This window comes from Chanos chanos, chromosome 5 (genome assembly GCF_902362185.1).
Source record: "Chanos chanos chromosome 5, fChaCha1.1, whole genome shotgun sequence".
Lineage (NCBI taxonomy): Eukaryota > Metazoa > Chordata > Actinopteri > Gonorynchiformes > Chanidae > Chanos > Chanos chanos.
Genome location: NC_044499.1, coordinates 19,223,416 through 19,247,308, shown reverse-complemented (window position 1 = coordinate 19,247,308; position 23,893 = coordinate 19,223,416). Strand labels below are relative to the sequence as shown.

The following is a 23,893-nucleotide window of genomic DNA, read 5'->3' as shown; positions in this document are numbered from 1 at the left end:
TGTGTCAGGTACTAACCTCAACAAGACATGTCCTTACCTTGTGTAATATGATTAGACCAACAGTTTATTTTGCTTAGAGCATAAACTGTAGTTGTTCTCACTTGAAATACACTTGATTCAAAATGAGTATGTGTCATGATCAGCACACATAGTTAAGTTCAGCAGTTACTAAATCTTACAGGCTTTAAGCTTCTGGTTTCATTCAGGCTTGTATGAACACTTTTTCACATACCTAGACCATTTTAGCAGGGTTGTGGAGTCAGACTCCGACTCCTCAATTTATTTTACCGCCGACTCCGACTCCTGTAACCCAATTTTGCTTCCGACTCCAACTCTGACTGCACGACTCCGACTCAACAGCCCTGCACTTAGGTATTAAGTGTTTAATACACCAAATCTATTTGAGCTATTTCCGTATACCTAAGATGTACAGGCTATGGAGGAGAGAACAAAAAAAAATGTACTTGTAAGCTTAAGGATTACTCAAGATCTAAAGATTTACAATGTTAAACATATTCTCTGTCAACAGTATGGTGTGTTGTATCTATGACAATACTCTAATTCCGAAGGGGGCACACAGTGTTGCCAAGAGGTGTACAGAGTACACATCTTCCCACATAAAGAATGAATCTCTAATTGGCTTTACCTATCAGATTTGTTTGTTTGTCATAATAATTTGTTAAGAAAGCTACTAGGCATGAGACAACTGAAAAAAAGAGGGGACTGTTAAAATTTTTGCTTAGTTTTGTATTGTGGTCATTTTTACATTGCCACCCAGAGGATGCTGTTCCCAAGAAGATGCTGTCGCTAAGAATTTGCATAATTCTGCTTTTATTCAATTAATAAACACCAGTCTGATGGATCAACCAGGATACCGTAAAAACAAACAAAGTGTAGCACAAGAACGCCAGTTTTCTTCAGAACACCTTGGACATGGGGTGTTAAAACAATATTACTAACAACAATATATTATCACATATGTTTGGCTGTCTCCATTTTAGCCTCAACATGGTGAAACAGAAATAACTGAATAGGTGTTTTGTTTTGAATTCATTCATTCATTCTGTTTGGCAGTGTCTCCACCCTCACTGTGCAGGAAATGGTTATGAAATGTGTACTTGGTCTGAGGTTATGATAACAGTTCTAGGAATCAGTGGAATGGGGTGGGATAAGCGGACTGACCTACTGGAAAGTTGTGTTGATTCGAAGCAACACCACTGCTGGTATAACCTGAAGTGGGCGAAGCTTTGTGATTCATAAGCATCAAAGTGACGACTGAAACATACAAGTCGAAGTCTCCATGGTGAGAAATAAGACAGGTCAGTACAGTTGATTCACACGCGGCCTCCTACATTCCCTGGCTAATTTTTTTTTTTTTTATAACCACAATGTTTTCCACAAAGTGTCAAATGGTGTCTAGATAACAAAGGTTTCGATAATTGGATTGAGACTGGGACAGGCCAGATTAGTAGTGCAATATCAGCTGTGAATGTCATTACCATTAATCTGTCACATAGCAACACGCTGTCACACACGCTGCTACCCTATCATCAGAGTTGCTAGTTCATGATGACTAGGTCTTCTCAGATGTTCCAGACCAGTTCTCTAAAAATTTATACTAATTTAACAGCTGCTTGTACAAAGTTGGAACCTGACTGTTTGCACCTACTGAGGACAAATATAAAATTGTTTGTTATTCTAAAAATGTTGCAAGTCCTGCTTAACTCTAGCAGGTAAAACTCTGAGATTGGGGGCAATGTAAACTTGGGGTAAACTTGTTAGCTTACATTTATGTTAAGCACCAAATAACAGGTAGTCTACAGTGGTGGCCTATTTCCACTCACAAACTTGGCCAAAGTCTACTACACACAACACTGAATACACAAAACCATAACACAAACAATTACAGTGCTTAGGTACGACAACTTAATCTACGTTTCGAGGTAAAATCAGAGCAAATGTATATGTAAGATACTAATAACAATGGTTCAACAGTGTGCAGGGCAGATGGGAAATCGCTGTGGTTTTACATTTTTTGAAGTCTTTACATTACTTAGTTATGATTTCACTGACTGGAAAATTGCCAGCGGAAAAAAACATTGGGGTATAGAAGCAGGAGTAACTTGATTGGCAAAGCAATATCTGGTCTGGTTAATTGGCAATGTAGATTTGTGGGTGCGAAATGTAATACACTTTCAAAACTGTCTTTGTGTTAAAATATCAAAAACTACAAAGGGAACGGTTACAGAACTGCTGCTGAGCCATAACACAACATATTCATAAGTTACTTAAGATTTCTCACATTAACGAGATCACGGACCGGTAAGGACGACAACAATTCAATATCATGGCTTCAAGCAAGACATTTTTTCTCTGTCCTCAGGTGGACTGTAGGTACTTCCTGTGTAAATTTCTCCTCCCTCATCTTCATATTTGCAAGGAATGACTGGAATGTACATCATTTCGTAAAACATCGTAGCATGTGTGTTGTGCTAGTTTGCGCCTCGAAAATTCTCGAAGTATAAATAATCGGGAAAGTTAATATGTTTCAAAAACACTGCTACTTTAAGGCATGACAAGGTTTTACCTGTCCGAAAAAGGAAAGCAGGATTCAGTGTAATCCACAACTCTGTAGCAAAGTACCAAATGCAGAGGACACACAAAACACTCCGTTACATCACTCTGAAAAGGTAGTAGTGACAAAGAACTTGCGTGATCTCTCTGAACTTACGCGCCACTTCACTAGCCGTATGACGAGTCGTGCGTAACGACGCAAGAATGCATATGCTGTGTAATATTAAAGTTATGTTCAAGGAACTGCAGCGCTATATAGAAAAGACTCGAAAGTTTATTTTTGTCTGAGTGTCTTTAGGAATGCCGTCAGGTTGAACAACAGGTCCCATGCGGTTCACAGTCCGGTGATCTGCGGGCATACATGCTCGCCAACGGAAACTTTTAAACAGGTGGTTGTCTGATTCAGGGCACTGATAACCGTGAACATATTTACCGATTCAAATTGTTCTCTGTGCTTACAATTCTTCTCACTTGGATTTGAGTTCTTTTTTTGACCCTCGCTACTAGTGTGAATTTCCAAACTGAAAGGTATTTCAATAACAAGACAACCTGGAATTGTTGACAAGGACATCATATGGGCCTCTGCAGTGGAGTCAGCATCAGCACAGTAATTTACGGGACTTGGTAGCAGATGTCATTAAGACCAGTTTAAAGGGTAAGCATACCTCTCTCTGGAAAGGCATGTCCTGCACTTATTGTGACTTTAATCAAACACAAAATCCTCACTCAGTTTATCACTGGCTGTATGAATTGATAGTTACAATCAGATGTGTTTGACTGGACTGCACCAAAATTCCAAAATAAGGTTGGTTTTTTCTTTTAGATATTGTTTGTGTCCAAGTAAGGCTTAAGACTCACTGTTGATACTTTGCTAAATCTCTCAAAATCTTTGTGAATATTACATATGTTGATTCATACCGGGCCTCCCACCTCCTGCATTCCCTGGATTCTAAGAGATTTTGATTATGTGGGTATTGCAGTGTTGAAAAGTATTGACGTTTTTGAATGTGGGACTTTGGTTTGCAAGAGGTAGATTTCTGTTGGTAAATCTGTCATATCTCTCAGGACCAGCAGGTGTAGCTGCATGCCATGTGTGCCCACATGTTTGTCCTGGATGACGTAATGAAAGCCTATTCAAAGTCCCTGAAATACAAATATTCTAGAATTTTTTTAATCCTAGGTACATACACTCCTATAAATCTCTGTTCACTGTGCATCAAGAAAACTGATTCAAAGGCTCTCCAAGGATTTGTCAGATGTGTTTTGTGTGTGCAGGTTTGTGGATGTGATTTGAACTGGAAAACTAACATGGATACTAGCACTGTAATGTTACCTCACTCACTTTGTATATAAAGTAGTTTGTGGAAATATCTCACAGCCTTCAGTCTCACTGCATGTGTGCAGTCAGAGGGTAGATTGCATTACCTGACATTTATGTTAAATGCCCTTAACTGATAATGTAATATACATGTACATTGAATGAGATCAAGCCACTATTTGTAATCCAGTTTCTCATTTAAAGGCGAATCACCAACCAGTTTCTCTGCTAATCTTTTCAAAAGACTGCCATAGGATGGACACTTCGTCTGCCATACACTGATTAAAGATACTGTGAACACACTTGACCTTCCTAGCTGTATAATTAGATATGAGCATAATTGGGTTTAGAGGGTATTTTCGTGAATTGAATCACAGAGAATACGTGAAGAGGGGTAGAAATAACTTTAATCGCATTGACATTGGTTTAAAAGATCTCCAGAAATTTTAATCCTTGTGAATTAAGTTGGCCCTCATCAAACACCATTTTAGTTGCGCCGAGGTAAAAAGAGAGAGAGAGAGAGAGAGAGAGCTGGACTCAAAGCACAATTTTGTTAATGATTCAAAATCCCATGCACTTTTTAGCCCATCTCGTCTTACATTCAACATAACAACCGCGGGCCTGTGATATGGCTACAGCGAATTTAGCTCACCTCCTCAGTAATTGAGTTCAGCTCTGATAACTTTGCACTGCTGTAGATTTATCACCTGGGAGGGCAAAATATCCAGCATCTCATAGATGAACTGCGGCAACTCATCACTGGCACAGACTTAAATGGATGTCACAATTACCAGCCTCAGGTAGTGCAGGCTAATTAGCGTGAGGGGCTGTAATCTCCGTCGACTCGGCATCCCACGCTGTTCATTTCGTTCAGTCATTTTCACCGAAAGCATGAGAGTGCAGGAGGCCAAACGGACAGACGTTTCTGCGACATTAACTTAATGCAGGGTTTAATCTCCCATGCTTACTCAATGAATGTTTTCACTCTGTATTTTTTTCATGTCAGTAATATTGTTGTAATTGTTTGCACTCGATGGGTAGTGGCCCAAACTGACATTATGATTGCATTTTTTATGGACTGTGTCATATTATAGAGGAGTGTCAACATTGATGCAAATGCCCTCATGAAATCATTTACATAATTGTTATTGACTGGAGGAGGGATGGTGGAGATACCATATAAATAAGTACATATAGTACATATAAATAATTAAATAACTGCAGAATTATCAGCCTGCAAACTACACCTGGCATTTTTGAACCATCTTCGCTTTGTACTACTGCAAAATGTGTCTGTTTGTAAGCCATTTAAAATGCATTGCATTTCACTGTGTGTGCTTATGATCTCTCCATGGTTTCTCCTATTAACACAGACCAAACCTTTCCTGAGTCTATGACGTGACATTAGCTGCAGTGAGTATCCATGTGAAATGCAAATGGGAAGACACCCTCCTTTAATGGTAAACATGAAATAAATGACACTAATATGCGGTCTCCAGTTACACTCAAAACCTACCTCATCAATCATCTCCATTTCAGTTTACATTCTAGGATTTATCACGGGCCACAATGTGTCAGAACAGTTCCAACCGCCTGTCACATGAGCCATTCATCTTATTCATAAGCAAAAAACAATCAGGATTACATGAGCTGATTTATTTCCATTTGGAAGCTTTCGAGACCATGCATGTGCTAAAAAATGAATTGTGCAATAACACATTGTGTCTGTTATGTACCATGGGGAAATTGGGGTATTGTGACCATAGAGTATTGTGATAAGTCAGAGTTTTTGGCAAGGCTTGATGGATTTTAATTACATGCTGTGTTGTATATTGGTTTCCTCAGGGCTTCCAGGAGGCTGTTCTTTTCTTTGAGACTGTTTCAGTCTATGGGATATGCACAGGCAGTGTTCTGTGTTTATGATACATGTGTTAGTAGGAGAAAATAAATGCATTTGTGAGTGTGTGTGGCTGTGTTTGTGTGTGCATGTGTGTGTGCCTGTGTGTGCATGTGCTTGTGCATGTGTGGGTGTGTGTGTGTGTGTGTGTGTGAAGGGGCAGTGTAACCATTATGTTCTCTGACTTCTCTGGCAGGAGATGATGATTTAGAGGAGGAGTATGTCATGAATGATTCAGAATGCTTACCACGCACACACACACGCACACACAAGTAGTGCAGGGGATGATGAGTGTTTGTGTGTGTACTTACCTTGTATCCACCTGTACTCTTGTAAGACTAGACCGACTGACACTTGTGATGATGTGGATTGATCTGGAGTGCTGGGGAGAATGACGGAGTGCCAGGGAAGGTGGAGCTGTCAGTTGTAGCAGGGCTTTGTGCATGGTGAAGATCCTACTTCAGGTGACAGCTGGTCAACCTCATGAACCTGGGAGGTTAGAATGATGTCAAAAACAACAAGAAACTAAACAAAAACCAAAAAACAACAATAACAACCCAAAAATTGTAGCAGACTCTGTTGCCAAGAACGAGCATCTTTAACACAAATCAAGAAAAAAATGTCATCTTTCATTCTTCAAGCAACCAACTGACTCAGTTTTGGTTGTATAGAGATATGACATAGTGCCATTGTACCAAAAGATCAGTTTTTAATTTATGTCTGCAAAGGATTGTTTACAGATTTATATTTTATGCTTTAATAAAAACCACATTATATGGCATTCAATTTACAATTTGGTATTTGGCAGACGCTTTTAGCCAAAGCGACTTACAATAAGTGCATCAGTCAGATTCCTGATACCTTATAAGCAGAGATCACAATAAGACTGAGCGTCAATTTACCCCTTCGTATTGCGCCCCTGGAATAATCTATACAAACATAGATACAAGACAAGGTGTTTTTTTTTTTATGTAAGGAAAGGGAGGTAAGGCAGTGGGGGACAGGTGGGTTCTGAAGAGGTGGGTTTTCAGTTTCCTGCGAAAGATGGTAAGAGATTCCGCGGTCCTAACTGCATGAGGTAGGTCGTTCCACCAACACGGGGCAATTACGGAGAAGAGGCGTGTTCGGGAGGAGCGGCTGCCGGGTTCCCGAAGTGAGGGAACCGTCAGTTGACCAGAGGTCGTAGAGTGGAGGGTTCTAGTAGGGGTATACAGCATTATTAGGAGCTGAAGGTATGATGGGGCGGAGCCTCTTGTGGCCTGGTAGGCCAGCACCAGTGTCTTGAACTGGATGCAGGCAGCTGCCGGAAGTCAGTGGAGCTCAGTAAGCAGTGGAGTGACATGAGAGTGCTTAGGGAGGTTGAATACCAGGGGTGCAGCGGCGTTCTGCACGAGCTGGAGCGGCCTGATGGTGCAGGTCGGCATGCCAGCCAGTAGAACGTTGCAGTAGTCCAGGCAGGAAATGTCAAGCGCTTGGACCAGGAGCTGGGTCGCCTGTTGTGTGAGGAAGGGGCAGATTCTTCTGATATTGTATAGGGAGAATCTGTAGGATTGAGTGACTGCCACGATGTGACTGGAGTAGGTCAGCTGGTTGTCGTGGGTCACGCCAAGGTTTTTGGCTGCTGTGGTGGGGAACACCACAGATCCCTCGATGGTGATTGCAGTGTCGATCGTTGGGGAGTTCTTAGCGGGAAAAAACAGAAGCTCTGTTTTCTCCAGGTTGAGTTTGAGGTGGTTAGCGGAGATCCAGGAGGCAATGTCAGCTAAGCAGGCTGTGATACGAGGCTGAACCTGAGAGTCAGAGGGGGGGAAGGAGAAGAACAGCTGTGTGTCATCAGCTTAGCAGTGGTAAGAGAGATCATGGGCGGAGATAACTTGACCGAGTGATCTGGTGTAGAGAGAGAAGAGGAGTGGACCAAGTACCTTGTGGGACTCCAGTGTGGAAAGGGTGGGGGGAGGAGACCGATTCCCTCCAAGAGACCTGGTAGAAACGGTCAGACAGATAGGACTTGAACCATGCGAGTGCAGATCCTGCGAAGCCCAGCCCAGCAAGGGATGAGAGGAGAATCTGGTGGTTGACTGTGTCAAATGCTGCGGAGAGGTCTAGGAGTATGAGGACAGAGCTGAGAGACTTGGCTCTGGCCAAGTGGAGCTCCTCCGAGACAGCAAGGAGGGCCATCTCAGTGGAGTGGCCGGCTTTGAATCCAGATTGGTTCTGATCCAGGAGATTGTTCTGGAGAAGATATGGAGAGAGTTGGTTATATACCGCACGTTCCAGGGTTTTGGAGAGAAACGGTAGGAGAGAGACTGGGCGGTAGCTACTGACATCAGCTGGGTCTAGAGTGGGCTTCTTAAGCAGTGGCTTGATCTGTGCCCTCTTCAGGGCAGAAGGAACCGTGCCAGTAGACAGGGAGCTGTTGATCAAGGACGAGATGAAGGGCAGAATGTCGTCCGAGATGGCCTGAAAGAGAGGGGAGGGGATGGGATCTAGTGGACAGGTAGTAGGATGATGGGATTTTAGAAGTAGGAGAGCTTCAGAGTCAGATAGAGGGGAGAACGAGGAAAGGATAGTGGGGGGGGGGGGGTGGAGGGTGCAGGATCCGAGGTGGGAGGGGATGGGGGGAAGGAGTCGCAGATGTCTTTGATCTTCTCGAAGAAGGAGACAAAGCCATCAGCAGATAGGGATGAGGGAAGAGGAGGAGGAGAGAGGAGGGAGGAGAAGGTGGAGAAGAGTTTGTGGGTGTTAGAAGAGGCAGAGTTGATCCTGGAGTGGAAGAAGGCAGATTTGGCAGAGCACAGGGTAGAGGAAAAAGAAGAAAGAAGAGAGTGGTAGTGGGATAGGTCGTTGGGGGATCTCGATTTCCACCATCTCCGTTCGGCCGTGCAAAGTTTGGCTCTGTCAGCACGAATACTATCAGTCAGCCAGGGACTGGGAGTGGAGAGGCGAGCCAGTTTGGTGACGGGGGGGCAGAGGGTGTCCAGGGAGGGAGGAGGCCAGTGCAGAGAGGACTGTAGAGGATTTGTCCTCCACGGGGAGAAGTGAGAAGGATTTCACAGATGGGAGAGAAGAGCAGACCATAGAAGAGAAGGCACTAGAGGAGAGGGTGCGAAGGTTACGCCTAGCTGAGACTGGCAGCGTGGGAGCAGAGGATTTCAGGGAGGGTGAGATCGAGAGAGAGAAAGAGAAAGACATGAAGAAGTGATCTGAGGTGTGGAGCGGTGTGAGATGAGGAACATGGCAGCCTCTTGTGAAGACAAGGTCCAGTTGATTGCCACCCGTGTGGGTTGCAGGGGACTCCGTGAGGGTAAAGTCAAAGGACTGAAGGAGGGAGAGTAGGCCATCAGACTGAGCAGAATTCAGCGGAAGGTTGAAGTCTCCTAGCAGCAGGATGGGAGTGCCGTCCTCAGGGAAGGAGCTGAGGAGGGTGTCCAGTTCGTCCAGGAATGACTGCAGAGGGCCTGGAGGGCTGTAGAGAACAGTCACTTGCATGCTATGAGTGATTAAGGTTTTCCAATAAAGGAAATCAATTGAACTAGAGGTAAGACTCCTTGTATTTATCCTTTGGCCAAATGGGGGACAAAGGAGAGGATTTTAAACAGGAATGTAAGCATACAATAATTTACATGCTCGTTAAATATTTCACACACACATATTTAACCAGTCCATAAATCTGATTTCTGCACTGTTTTCTGACCTTCTGTCTGAAGTATTGTAAATATTTAAGTATTGATTTATGTACTGGATAAATGTGTGTATATGTCTGAGAAAAGGTTCTTGATCTACCATCATCACAATAACTGTGAAAAACCACCATGAACTCAACATACAACACAAGCACTACAAACCCAGAATTGCTTGGATTTTCAGCAAATTTCATTCAGCCATCAGCTCTTTGTGACTTGAGGTCATGCCTCACTATTTTAAAATTCGAGGTCTCTGTTTGAGGAGGAGTGCAATGAGGACTAAACCTGTCAGATGTTAACTGATTTTTTTTTACTGCTCAGATGAAGAATGAATGAAACTCAGACAAAAAGAAGAGAAAAATTCTTACATGGGCCTTGACTCTACATGGTAAGAATGATTGCTGAATGATAAATATGCTCTTCCTATGATCAACACAAGCACACTGCTCTGTTGCACACCAATGCTTCTGTGTGTATGCACACTACACACAGTCACATTAGAGAGCATTAGAGCAGTGGTATGAGATTACGCATTTCTGGGAGAATAAATTGCAGTTCAAGCCTCATTCATGAAAACACACACACACACACACACAACAGGATGCTAGCTGTTATGGGATGCTGAACAGGAAATGCGTCACTATTTCTTCTCCACCCGTTAACTTCATTTGTTACCCAACTCTCCAGTGTTAATCCCACTCACCCCAGCTCCCACTGTTGCCATGGATATGCCATCCCTATGGCAACCCAGGGCTTTTGTTGACGGCCTCGGGTCCTGATAGTAGTAGACTCATTACACACTTCCTTCAAGTTCCTTGTCAAATCAGCTTACATGGGGAGTAGTCATATGCATACTACAATATATTACCCATGTACACATGAAACTGATATAAGGTATTAAAATGAAATTTACTGATTTAACTATACATTGTCCATGTTAGCCAAAATTTTTACCTCTCTTTACATAAATCTTATACCGATGATATTAAGTAAATCTCTTTTTTTTTTTTGTCTTTTTACATTGAGTATGTTTTCTGCTGCCACCTACACAACTGTCTGTAGTACGGTGTTAATAAATACACCACGTTCGCTTGTTTTTTTGTGGAAAATGACCTAAGGGTTCTCTTTTATTCAAATCAGTTAATTGTTTCCAAATGAGAAACATGCTTATACAGTATGTTTACATATGTAAATCATAGAATCCACATCCATACATGGACCCTACACATCAAGATGACCAAATTCCACACCAGTCAGTCTTTTTCAACAGCACTCCAGTATTACCTGATTTGAGTGCTAGAAGTCTGACTGACCAAATGCAAGTGCCACTTGCCTCACTGAAACAAAGAATTGAATGACAGTTGACAATTGAATAACTCTGGCTTGCACCACACTGAATGAAGACTGTCCAGTCCATTCACAGTGGGAGGCAATCCTTGTTGACCTTCACTTGTGTTATGAAATCTTTTCTTCACTGTGCTATTAAGCAGACATCTGTACAGATGGCACTGGAAAGCATCCTTCGTTGGAGGTTGGGAAAATTGAGTCATATTTTTTTTTTAAACAACGGGACAGGAAATTTTAGATCTGCTATTTAGTAAAAGTCTGTACAACAGAATGAATTCAGAAAAAAACCCCTTCAATTAGTTCACCTTATATGTCTAATGTCTGTGAAGTGGAGAAATTCATCTTTGTTAGGATTGTCTTTGCATCGTGTCTGTGTCTGACAATCAGTGATTGTTTTGGCAAAGAACCAACATAAAAGAGAATTAAGAAAATTAAATAACAGCCCTGAGATGTCATTTAATCATGTTTCAGTTGATTTTTTCTTTTTAAATGATCTACATTCTCAAGTGGTTCTTATCCTGTAAGATTATACTGAGGATAGGACTACCCAATACTAACTGGAATCACCACATTTAATTTTTTATTTGTAAGTAAAAAAGAATGATTTGATTCATCAATAATGACTGTCTTTACCAGCATGTCCTGTAACATTTCCACAGAACATGTCAGCACATCCTGTGTGTTTTTTAGCCCTTTCCATTGACCTTCTGTTATTGCACCTGATATATACCTTTACATTGTAAAGCTAATTCACCTGTTCTAGTGTGCCGAGTGAAACTGATTAAGTGGTATCAATCAAATCTTAATGACAATGAAAAGCGGACTCTGAATTCGACGGGAGAAACCGGAGCCCAGTCATTAAAGATGCAGGAGCTGCCTTGAGGAGAAAGTGGAGTCCACACTGCTCCTGTATTAAGGACAGTTAGATCGGTTGCTTCTACCGGTAAGAGTGGTCCAGCTTTGAGGTCCACCCGAAACAAGGTGTGTCCAGGGTTTGTGTGTGTGTTTGTGTGCGTGTGTGTGTGTGTGTGTGTGTGAGTAGAGCAGTAGCCAGGTGGGGGCCCACCTGCTTGATGAACGCAGTCAGTATTGGGGAGTATCACGGGCTGCGGGTGGGCTCTGCCCTGCTCAGCATCGTAGCGGGTTGTATCATCATCGGCGTGTCCAAGGACTGCGACGCCGACGCCGTCGGGGGCATTTTTCTTGGCGCAGGAGGACTGGGTGAGCTTTATTAACCTGTGCAGATAAACAAAGCTATCATAACTACTCATTCATATGTGTAGAGATTTCAGCTGCTCTGCAGATAATGTCCATTCATTCGTTTGTTTGTTCATTTATTCGTTCATCCATGTTCATCCGTTCATCCATTCATCCATGTTCATTCATTCATTAGTCCGTTCATTTAGTCATTCATTGCCCCCCTAGCTCATTCATTAATTTGAATAGTGTATAATATAAACCCAAATCTTGTCTTATCTCATATATTCTTATATTTTCATTGCATCAGATGGCATGTTTGGGGTGACAGTAAAGTATTAGATTAATACAGGAAAAGCTCATTTGCAGTTTTCATCATATTACACATAAACCTTCAGGATGACACTTTTTGGAGTGAAAGCTGATGTTGATAATGTTATTCTCCATATCATACATTATATCATAACACTCCTTTTAATCTCTATGTTCCCTTCACTGCCATTTTTATTAGTCTGATGTAGCTCTGTTGACATAGGATTATCAGCATTGTAAAAAATGATTCTTAATATGGCTTGCACAAACACATAAATGGGAAAGTATGCCCAACATGCTGAGATGTAGACAGCCCTCCTATACCTTAGACCCCTTTTCATTGTGCCTTATCACAGAACCTACATCGCACATTCGATCCAGGTTGGTAACCCAATCCAGTTAATGGTGAAATGAGCAGGTAATCCACAAGAGTACTAAACGATAGAGGCACTGACCGTTGATCTACTGTACACCACCATGGAAAATCTAGACCGGTCTCAGAGCAAGGATGGGAAGAGCCAAGGGCTTGATTTCACATGGTGAATGATGCAGGAATGCACAGCTCCTGTCTGTGAGGGCCTGAGTCCTGCTGGTTTTTCACCTCATTTTACAGTAGAATCAGAACAAAGCAAAATAAGAATGTCTTTAAATTGATCCATTTAAAAGAAACAAAACCCAGCAAGACTCGTGGATTCAAGGGCACATCCATCCTTGTGTGTGTGTGCGCGTGTGTGCGCGTGTGTGTGCGTGTGTGTGTGTGTGTGTGAGAGAGAGAGAGAGTAATTTGTCATGACCAAGCTGGGATAGATGTATGGATGGTGAACCTCCAGAGGACACTCACCTTTGAATGTTAGGTCCCTTGACTCACTGGAGAAAGTGATCAGGGTGCTACTTCAGTACATTTACATGTCTGAGATGACTTGAGAGAGAGAGCGAGAGAGAGAGCGAGAGAGAGAGCGAGAGAGAGAGCGAGAGAGAGAGAATGTGAATAACGGATTTAAGGTATTCAAGCATTTATCTTCAAGGGCAATTGCTTAATTGGTTTATTTCCAGATGCTGTCTAATGTTGACAAAGCCTTTATATTTATTTTTATGTGAGCTTTGTTTATGCATTGTATAATAAAGTCTGCAGGACCAAAACTGGATTGTACTGGTTGGAGGACAGAGGCTGTCCTCAAACCTGAGCTGTCTTAAAACAGTGCGCTAGCATAATGGTCTTTCCCCTCTCAGGCAAGAATTAATGCTCAGCATGAAATGTTAGTGCATAATCAAAATCCCACACAGACTGTAGCCGCCTGTCTCCTCCCCACCTATTGTCTTCAGGTCTCTGAGGGAGAGAGAGAGCGAGAGAGAGAGAGAGAGAGAGAGAGAGAGAGAGAGAGAGAGAGAGAGAAAGAGTAAGAGTGAGAGAGAGAGTGAGTGGGGGTTTGGGAGTGGGAGAGGGAGGGAGAGAGAGAGAGAGAGAGAGAGAGTGGGGGTTTGGGAGTAGGAGAGAGAGAGAGAGAGAGAGAAAGAAAAAGAAATAGTGGAATACCTTCTTCATGAAGTCACTCAGAGATCTTCTTTGGTCACTGCAGACTGTCGCCATAGAGAAAGGCTAGCTGCTAGTTAATGGGTACATTTGGGGGACCCACCCTCATTTGTTGCAGCAATATGCCACTCATAAACTCTCGCTTCAAATAAATGGTTCATTAAAGAGCTGAAATTGCAATTTAGCCAGCTCACAACAGGATGTAAAATGCATGAGCTGAGTGCCTCTTGAGCTTGTGTTTTGGGAGCTGTTGAGCTAGAGCAAACTGAATATCTGAATATTGCTGCAAATGAGGGACACTGAGCTCAACATTTCCCTAATGTGTATGCAGATCCTGGATTTCCAAAGCAGAACTGAAGAAGGCATATCCCATACCCCCTCCTCCCCCTTTTACTGAATCTCTCCTCCATATTCCAGGCCTCCTCATTTCTGTTTATCCTTTCATAAGAGCATGGTTCAACTTTCATCACATCCTACCCAATTTAGGTAAGACCAAACGCCACTCACTTCCAAAGCTCCTCTATAAACACATAGTATTGTATTAGTGTTGTCATGGCTCAGGCGATAAATGGAATATTGGCTTTACAGTCAAACAGCAGGAAAACAAATTGATGTGGTCTGTTTGTAATTGTAATTAGCCGAGACCTTGTGGTTTAACTGAGTGCTTCGCAAATACCACTGATTGGCACCCTACCCTTGTTATACTAAAGAATCACAATCCAGGAATGTCAAGTTGCATTGATTTGCACACAGTAATGTGATTTGACAAAGTGACATAGGTATAATGTATCGACATCTCCTTTTCTTCACAGGCAACTTTAGAGTACATCCAATGACTGCTAACCCTGCACCAGAGCAGCCTGCAGAGACCCTGAGGCGTGAGGGTGGGTGCCAACCACACACACACACACGCACACACACACACACACACACACACACACACACACACACACACACACACACACACACACACAAGCCCCCGCAGACATATACAGGCACGCTTCCTCTCTTCTTCTTCCTCTCAAGGTCTCAAGGTTGTTTCCTGTGATGCGTTTTGTTTCCCTCAGAAGACCTTCTGTGCTGTGTCTCTTTGGGGCTGTGGACAGCTGTCCTGTTACTGTCCTCATGACCATTTTGTCTTTTCCCCTCCGCCCCCCTCCCCCCTCCCCCCTTCATCTCTTAGCCTGCGAGCGATGACGAAGCGCGAGTCAGACGTGTGAGTGGCGAGGGAGCGAAAGCAGTGAAGAGAGAGATAACGCTGTAATGATCCGGCCTTGTTGATGGAACAGCGTGTCCATTAGATGAGAGAGGAGAGAGATCACTTTTTCCAGTGCCATGGAAATGGCCCTGAGAAGTGTCAATCAGTCCAGGCAATGAGGCCAGCCAGTCCGCTTCATCAGCCACACCGCCCTTCTCTCGTGTCCGAGGCTCTTATGTCTGTACACTGCTTAGTTATCGACTGTATACAGGCTGTTGAGTTTCTTTGCGCTGTTTGCCTGATGTCTACTCACTGCCTACTTGTTATCTGCCCCCTTATTGTCCATCACTTGTTCACTGCTTGCTCACTATGTACTTGTGATTTACTCACTACGACATGCTCGCTCACTGTCTACTCATTGCCTGCACCGTGTCCGCTCAGTGCCTGATTTACTACACGTCTCCTGTCTGAATACGTGTGGAATATGTATTCTAGCTACCTTTCAATTACTGTGCCGCAGCTCTGAAGGCGTAATCTCTTTTATCCCAGCCGTGCAGGCCATGAGACAGAGCTGTGCGTGTGGAGCTTTCATATGAACGGGGCATTGAAAAGATAACCGATTCTTTTGTCTCCTCTCAAAGCGCTCAAGCACTACACAGCCACAGCATGCAGCAGCCATGCAGTGACTCATGTAAACAAGGCATAAGGAGAGTGAGAAAAAGTCTCTCTCTCTCTCTCTCTCTCTCTCTCTCTCTCTCTCTCTTTCTGTGCTCGCAGGGACACAGAGCCAGTTGAATTTGGAACGCTCCAAGAGCCGGATGGGAACGTTTGCGGAGACGGGCCTGGCTACTGAGGGCGGGCAGGAAGATGGGTGAGTCGTCATTCATTAGAAATCTATGACACCACGCCAGATGACTCCTCTGCTCCACCTCAAGAATTGGATATAACTAAGATTGGACAGTATCTTCTTTTGTTGCAAGCGGTTAGGGATCAATTTAATGACGTTTTCCCCAAATCACGTACTGTAGCTTTTGAGAAGAGGTGAGTAGGGGATAAAAAAAAAAAGACAGACAGCTATGAAAGTTAATGAGCCCTGGCCCGTGAAATGGTCTGTTGAAGCGTAAAGTAATGAACGCTGAATTTGGCCTAAAGAGCTGTCTTTTAGATTTACCTACCCATTTAAGCGAAATTCTTCCCAAAACACACTTGAACACACATGCCCACACCCCCACCCATAAATGAACGCCTTGTTGCATGTGCAACAGAAAGCCCCCCCCGCCACACACACCCCTCCGCACGGCCTGCTTTTCCCGAGCCCGTGCGTGTGATGGAAGTCTGATTCCTTCCGGTAGGCGATGATGATGACGATGATGATGACAAACAGTGAGGCGGTTCTGTGGCTCAGAGGAATGACTGAGCACCTCAGCCTGCTCTGTTCCATCAGAGCAAAGCTGCTCATGACCCAAGCTCTCCTCCACTTCACTTTTTTTTTCTCGCTCTCTGCTTTGAGCAGATGAATTCTAGCAGTAATGATGTCATCCGTATGATAATGTGTCTCAGAACTATTCACAGATAGAGTGGGAGCAGCAACTAGTTTCTCTTTCTCTTTGATTTCCAAGAATGTCTCATGAACTTAAACAGCGCATATATCACCTATATAACTTCATATTTTCACTCCAAAATAAATGAAAATGAAAAGTAGCCGTTACAACCCACAGCCCCAATATCTGCCATCACACTTATTGGTCTCAAGCCTACAATAAAGTTGCCCTGAATGTGGTTGTCATGGTGACTGACACCACTGCTTTCATTCATAGTGTCACTTATCTTGCATGAAGGGTAGACTTAGCTGTGCCTCTCTAAATGAAGCGGTTGGGAGGGGCAGTGGCATGTGCAAACACACACACGCACACACACACACACACATTCTCTCTCTCTCTCTCTCTCTCTCTCTCTCTCACTCACACACACACACACACACACGCGCGCGCGCACACACTCACTCACTCACTCACTCACTCATACCTACACACACACACTCACTCACATTCACACACACACACCCCTAAAACTTGACTTTTCTACTAAGGTGTCTCTCGCTTTACCTAGGCCATCTGCAGACGTTCCCGATATTTTGGGTAGACGCAAGATTAAGACATCCTCACCAGATCAAGATCTTCCATGACAGGAATATTATGACACCATTATCATCACGATTATGACATAACTATATTTCTCCATGGCACCATGATGAAAGAACCCTATGTCGCCATGACACCAAAATGACATAACTATATGTCACAATGTCACCGTAATGATGGAACCCTATGTCATTACGACACCATAATGACATAACCATATGTCAGCATGTCACCGTAATGGTGGAACCCCTATGTCATTATGACAACATCATGACTAAAGTGTATGTCACCTTCTGGTGTGAAATGGTCAGTGCACCCCACCTTTGGATTCCTGTCAAACAACCTTGTGCTATCAGTCACACCTCCCATGAATGTTATGAAACTTTAGCTCAACAAATGATACCCTCTCAAACATGTATGTGTTGACGAAAGGAAGTGCTTGGGTTATGCTGAGAGTATTTAATAAAATTAGATTATTTGGCTACATAACTTGGATAAATATATCTGCTTTGTTATGACTTAACAATTAAAGTTACAATAATATGAATTAAAATTGTTTGGCAAAGTATGACAACTTTTGTTTTATTAAATTCCTCCATGAGAGAGAGAGAGAGAGAGAGAGAGAGAGAGACGTTTGCACATTGTGTTATACTGACAGTACATAGTATCTCATAGTGTAGAATACATACCTATTACTTTGTCTATTGTACATACACAAAATATTATGAGTATATATAACTGACCAAGCTGAAAATTTCCACTGTGGAGTGAAACAGATGTGTATCTGAGAAAAATGAATAAATGTCCCAAATTACTTTTAAAGTGTCATTATCAGTCTAACCTCATAGAAGTACTGATCATAATATAAACATCTTTAAATTTTATTTTCACTTTAGGCCTATATCTTTTAAGCTAAATATGACATGCTGTATAGACATTTGTGCACAGTTTTCCTGTCTTATTATTATTCTGTACAGGGACATTTGCAGGCTTAACCATTCATGAATGCAACTATTAATACACACACACACACCCCCAAACCTGTACACATCTGGACCTACACATGTATACACACTCTCACAATCCAGTGTGCACTGGACTGAAAATTCAGGAACACATTCTTCATGAGAAAGGATTTGAGAGCGACGCTGTGTTTGTCTCTGCGTTTGTGTGTGTGCTCTGATGTGTAGCAGGACTGAATAACACACCGGTGTGTCGGTTGTCCAGCGGAGAAGACAAAGAAGAGCTTCCATCCACAGTGACACATTTTTGCATTCACAATAAACCCATGACAGACATTAACAGTATTAATTAAATCCAAAACAACGTTCCATTCAGTATGATATAAAAGTTCACTATATTTTATACAAAAGGTTTTTAACAAGATTAAAAAAGACGCAAAATATAAATCAATTACATAGACATGATCCACCCTTTGTATAATGAATGGAAATCTTACACAAATAAGTATAAACATTATAATGTGGAAAATGTGTATACATGTGTGTATTTTTGTTTCACTGCACTTTGGCTGGTCCAGTTGAAATTTTCAACAGATCCAGTGGAGATGATATAGCTGTCCTACACACAATTTACATAATTTAGCAGGAAAACGTTAAAGACCTGCTTGAAACAAGATGAACATGGTCAGTATTTTATGTTACCCTCTGATGTTTACGTGGAATCAGTAACTTATGTAGAAGCACTGTTCCCTGCTGATGTAATTAATATTCTGTAGAAACAGAGCTTCAGTTGGAACCAGTGATTTCCACTTGATAATATACCAGTTCCGTGTAGGAAATTACAGTATTTAAGAGTCATGATTGTGGTATATCATGCAGTTGCCTTTAATATCCTTTGCTACAATGATCACTCGAAGTTCAAGTTTTATCAGTACGTTTCAACATTCTTACAATGTAATGTTCTTACAAAACAACTTTTTTTCACCGTTTCTTTCTCCAAATCTTGTAACCTTAAATCCTGACTGAATGCAAACTTAGTTAACGTTCCAGAAATTTGACTGGGAGCAGATGTGTTTCAGCACCGGGTGCTGTCCACGAAGCGTTTAAAAGAGTCTCCCTCCCCCACGAGCCCACCTTATCCACCCCCGGAGCACACACACACAGAGAGAGAGAGAGAGAGAGAGAGAGAGAGAGAGAGAGAGAGAGAGAGAGAGAGAGAGAGAGAGAGAGAGAGAGAGAGAGAGAGAGTTACCTCCATTTACGCACGTATTTAAGGGAACCCGAGGTGTACAAACCACTCAGCTTTGGTGCGTTGATGAGTCGAGACAGGGATCGAAACAGAGCAAACAGCCTCTTGATAAGTGGCGGGAAATGCAGACGTAATCTGTTAAAATTTTCACAATCATGCGTTGTCTTTCTTTGAGCAAAATGGGATTGGGAAACCGCTCAATATCGCCTGTGTGTCAAAACTAATGAAATGTCGCTTTTTTGTGAGCAGGTGTCAAAAGCATGTAGCGGCGCGTTAGATAAAAAACCTGTTCAATTGACTTCACACTGAAGTGTACGAAACGATTGCCGACGTCGTGAATAGGTATTTTTCCACCGTCCAGTTTAGAGCATCGTGCGTTGTGGTTACTGAACATATGAACAGTGAAAGCTCTGAGTAAGGCTCGACACACTGTATTTCTGTGCAGTGCAATTCGAGACGCAGAGAATGTCTGAGATTCAACAAAGGCACAGTCCTTTGAGTGATAAACCAAACGGATTCTTCATCCAGGGAATGGAAGCACAGCCCGTATAAATTTCGTCAGCGAACAAGGGGGTAAGTGTACTGCATCAAAACTGCCAGATTTTTTTCTTTAAATCAGTGTAGCAGTACTTCTGTGAATCTTTTTGTATAAAAATATCTCACGACAATTTAAATTACGCAGCATTTTTTCTACAGTGTTACCTCTGACACTACATTCTCGAGCCAAGTGCTTGTATTCCACCACACGTGCGGAATAGCGGTCCCTTCCTTATCCAGAGTAGATGTACATGAATGTAGACCGAATGGCCATGAATAAAAAAAAAATATTATTTTCCAGCATACCAAGTTTCGTTATAATACTGCGGTAGTCGTTTTGACTGTACTCTGACCTTGTTGAATGCTCTCTTCTAACATGGAGAATCCCTGCTCTACACAGAGTGAGAGTTAACGCAGAACGCAACCACACATTGTTCACACAGATTTGTCATCGTGTCCTGGCTCAGATGGAGGTGACTGAGAGACAGTTAGCTCTTGAGACATCTTAAGTTTACTGTTTTTAGTTCCCAAACTTTACACCGCTTAACTAGCCACAGTACTCCTTTCCCTACTTTTTCTCTGTCATAGGTACCAAGCCACTGTGAGGAAAAACTAACTCTGTCATCCGCAATAATGCCATTCTTGTGGGGCTTGTTGCCAAGGGGACTTTTGGCAATTGTGGTTTAGCAGCCACGGGCAGTGAGGCTCCCCTATTGAAGAGATGGTGCTCACAGAGCATAGCTCCAACACAGCTGTCCCCAAGAAAGAACCGCAGGCCCGTCGGAAGAGGAAGTCTCGTCCCCAGGGCCTCCCCTCTCCAGCGCTATGCTGTGCGTGTGGACTGTGCATTATGCTAGCGGGCATTAACATCACCCTTGTGGGTGCCTTTGCTTTTAGCACATTGGTGCCGGCCTCTAACCCTCCCATTGTCATAGGGCCTATACTACTCCTGGTTGCGTTCTCCTTCTTTGGTGCTTGCTGCGTGTGTAGCCGCCTGCCACCTGCCCAGAGCTCACGTCGATCTAAGGGTGGCGGTGGCCGGCTGGGATTTATGGGTAGAGGGGTTGGTTCTGGGAGTGGGCTAGGGGGCGGGGCAGCGTTTGAAATCGAGACGAGCGAGCACACCATGCAGGACACCACGGCCGTCCAGCTGAGCCCCACCAACTCGCCCAGCTCCTCGCACGGGTCAAGCCCAGAGCAGGAGTCCCTGGCCACGGCCGCTAACGCCACAGTACCAGCCCCGGACTACGGACCAGTGCAGAGAACCTGCAAGCTCTTCACCATGGAGGCCAATGGGCCAAACTCCATCCCAGCTGTGGCTTACACTGCCTCAACAGGGGGTGGAGAGGCAGTGAAACTAACCCTTCCTTCAGATGGTGTAACCACCTAGTTCCTCCGTTCCTGGAGTGGCTCTGTGGTGTAAGGGGCTGATCCAATGTGGTGTAAATAGGATTTACTGAGAACGCTGCACAGATGGCTCTTGTAGGAAGTAACTTTTTTTTTTTTTTTGAATCGCTGCTGCTGGCATGTTGGAAGGTGCCATGGAGATGTCGACAAGTTCAAAGTAGCAGTGCACAGCGATAACATGCGGTGTGGAGAGTCTGTAGTTTCATTGCCATTTGAAGAGTTCTGTGATACGCTGTGATGGTTCAAAACAGAAGTATATAGAGAGGGGAAAAAAAAAAATCTTCAGATGTTTGAAAAACCCAGTGACCCAGAGGCTGCCCACAAGTAACCCCCTGAAGAAATAACACTTTTTAAAACAAAGAGTATCTGGAAGCTTTCATGTTTCTAAAATGTTCGACCGTTAAACCTATGTGGAACTGACCCTTGTTACTGAACTGGAAAAGAAGATAAAAATAGAGTTCTTGTGGAAAGATGCAGAGACACAAGAGATGGAACCAGCTGCTGTGGCAAGCAGTTCCATGTGATGAAGTATGCTTACACAGCATACCAAACAGTTCTGGACTTAACGAGACATTGTGTGATTTGACTCAGAAGGTGGATAGCATGAGTACAATTTGCTCAGCTCTAGAGGAATACATTACTGCTTCACTTTATTACGTTAGACTTTGAAGTTCTCCCCACACAGTAAACGCTCCTGCGATATAGAAACTAATTTTGTATAATATATTCAAGAGTGACTGAGTACTTGTTTTCCATATTTGGCGATAGACCATGGTCGAGTGCTTAGGATTTCCTTATTATTTTTCAGCTGAATACATTGCTGTGACACTGTGCAAAAACACTGCCTTTTGAGAAAAAAGAAATTCTCTTTGCATGGAAAGATCCAAAATGAGATTAATAAGAAATATAGTTGTTTATTATGAGTGCACTGTGGTGCATAATAAACAATGTCTTATTTTGTAAGGAAATGGATCATATATTGAATGTCATCACGTTTTTTGGCTTGAAAAAACGTCACAGTTGGTTAATATTGCATATCAGCTTATTAGCTTATGACTTTTGAGGCTGTCCTGATATCTTTATGCTATACTAATCCAATTATTACCAATAATCCAATAATTAATTTAACTGAAAAAAGCTGCTGACCTTTACCCTTTGTAACACTGTGTATTTCAAAGTGAAACAGACGACACGGAATTTTTCTCATCATGGCCAAAGGCTGTTTCTTCCCTCCCTCAGTCACTGTGCTCTTAATCTGTGCTATTTATCTCCTGTATCCAGCTGTTTTTTTTTTTAAATAATGTTGTAGATTTCAGTTCTCACCCACATCTGAGAGAGAGAGAGAGAGAGAGAGAGAGAGTGTGTTTGCTTTTTATAAAGGGATGTATAAATGAAGTATCTTTTTCAGTCTATCCTCCCTCTATCTGTATTTCCGCTTGTCTTTTTCTTTGCCCCTTTCCTTTTTCATTTTAATTTGTGTAGTTTGTATTACGTTCATATTTGACCCAATCTCATCGTGGGGCACAGAGCTCCTGAGTTCATTACAGGTTCAGGTAAACCAAACAGTAAAATAATTAGCCTTAGCACACACATTCAAGAGGGGTCACTGGAAAGCAATTTTCCCAGACACCTGGATTTGATTGTAGTCATGCTTATTAAAGCATATCGAGGAAGATAAAAGGGATATCACTGGTAAGATATGACACGTATGAGACAATTATCTTCTGAGGCTACCAGTGGAGATTAAAAAAAAACAAAACAGGGATACTGTTGAACATTAACATTCAGCCATAGTAACAAAGTGAACAGAAATTTCCATTGAGTATGATTTACCAAGCTCAGAAAGTCATAGTTTCTGTCTCTGTTGTCTCTATTGTGTCAGGACCAATGGAAAAAAGGGCTGATAAACTGAATTTTGGGGGTATTCAATCTCACACTAAATTTACCAAATGCCTCTTTTGCCTCCTGTTCTGAATTATTTGAAAATCACCTCTTTGTTGTTATGTATATATGTAAAACAAACTGTTGTGGTCAATCTAGATGTGTCAATATCATCAAATGATGTTTATACATGTTCTCATTCCCTCAGCCAAGTAGCACATAATATATTGGAGAGAGTCCAGGACATGGTGTCTTCTGCAGAAAGTCATATCAACCAGTATTTCAGCAGTTAAACAGGATTTACTTTCTTTTAGAGGGCTCTCTACGGCCACGGAAAAGCCCAGAGTCTGGTGTATTTCTTCAAAAAGACATGATGGCCTAGGATGAACACTGACCCAATTTAGTGTCATCAAACAGGTGACAGAAAAACTGCCTCTTCACTGAAGATGAAGAAAATTACACCGTACGAGATGCTGTTACTCCCTTTTCTCCCTTTTTAACATGAACTGCCCAGCTGGAGTTTTAATGTAATGTTCCACTCTAATGTCTCTAAGCTGCTCCTGGCCAATGAATAGAAGGCCTGCAATCCCAGAATTCAATGTGAACTGAATGTTGCCTTAAAGACTGTGATCTCAGGATCAAATCAATGAGGGCTACTT

At 42.6% G+C, this 23,893-nt stretch overlaps 2 protein-coding genes across 2 annotated transcripts; both read left to right on the top strand.

Moving 5' to 3' along the window:
- The first annotated feature begins 11,892 nt into the window (after nt 1–11,892).
- On the top strand, nt 11,893–17,242 carry kncn (kinocilin). The gene is made up of 5 exons (XM_030776076.1): nt 11,893–12,040; nt 14,277–14,345; nt 14,672–14,743; nt 15,835–15,928; nt 17,167–17,242. The coding sequence occupies exons 1-5, from the start codon at nt 11,893–11,895 to the stop codon at nt 17,240–17,242; spliced, it is 459 nt and encodes a 152-aa protein (XP_030631936.1).
- A 3,425-nt stretch (nt 17,243–20,667) lies between these two features.
- On the top strand, nt 20,668–21,336 carry tmem275a (transmembrane protein 275a). Its single transcript, XM_030774744.1, has one exon. The coding sequence runs from the start codon at nt 20,668–20,670 to the stop codon at nt 21,334–21,336; it is 669 nt and encodes a 222-aa protein (XP_030630604.1).
- The last annotated feature ends 2,557 nt before the right edge of the window (nt 21,337–23,893 follow it).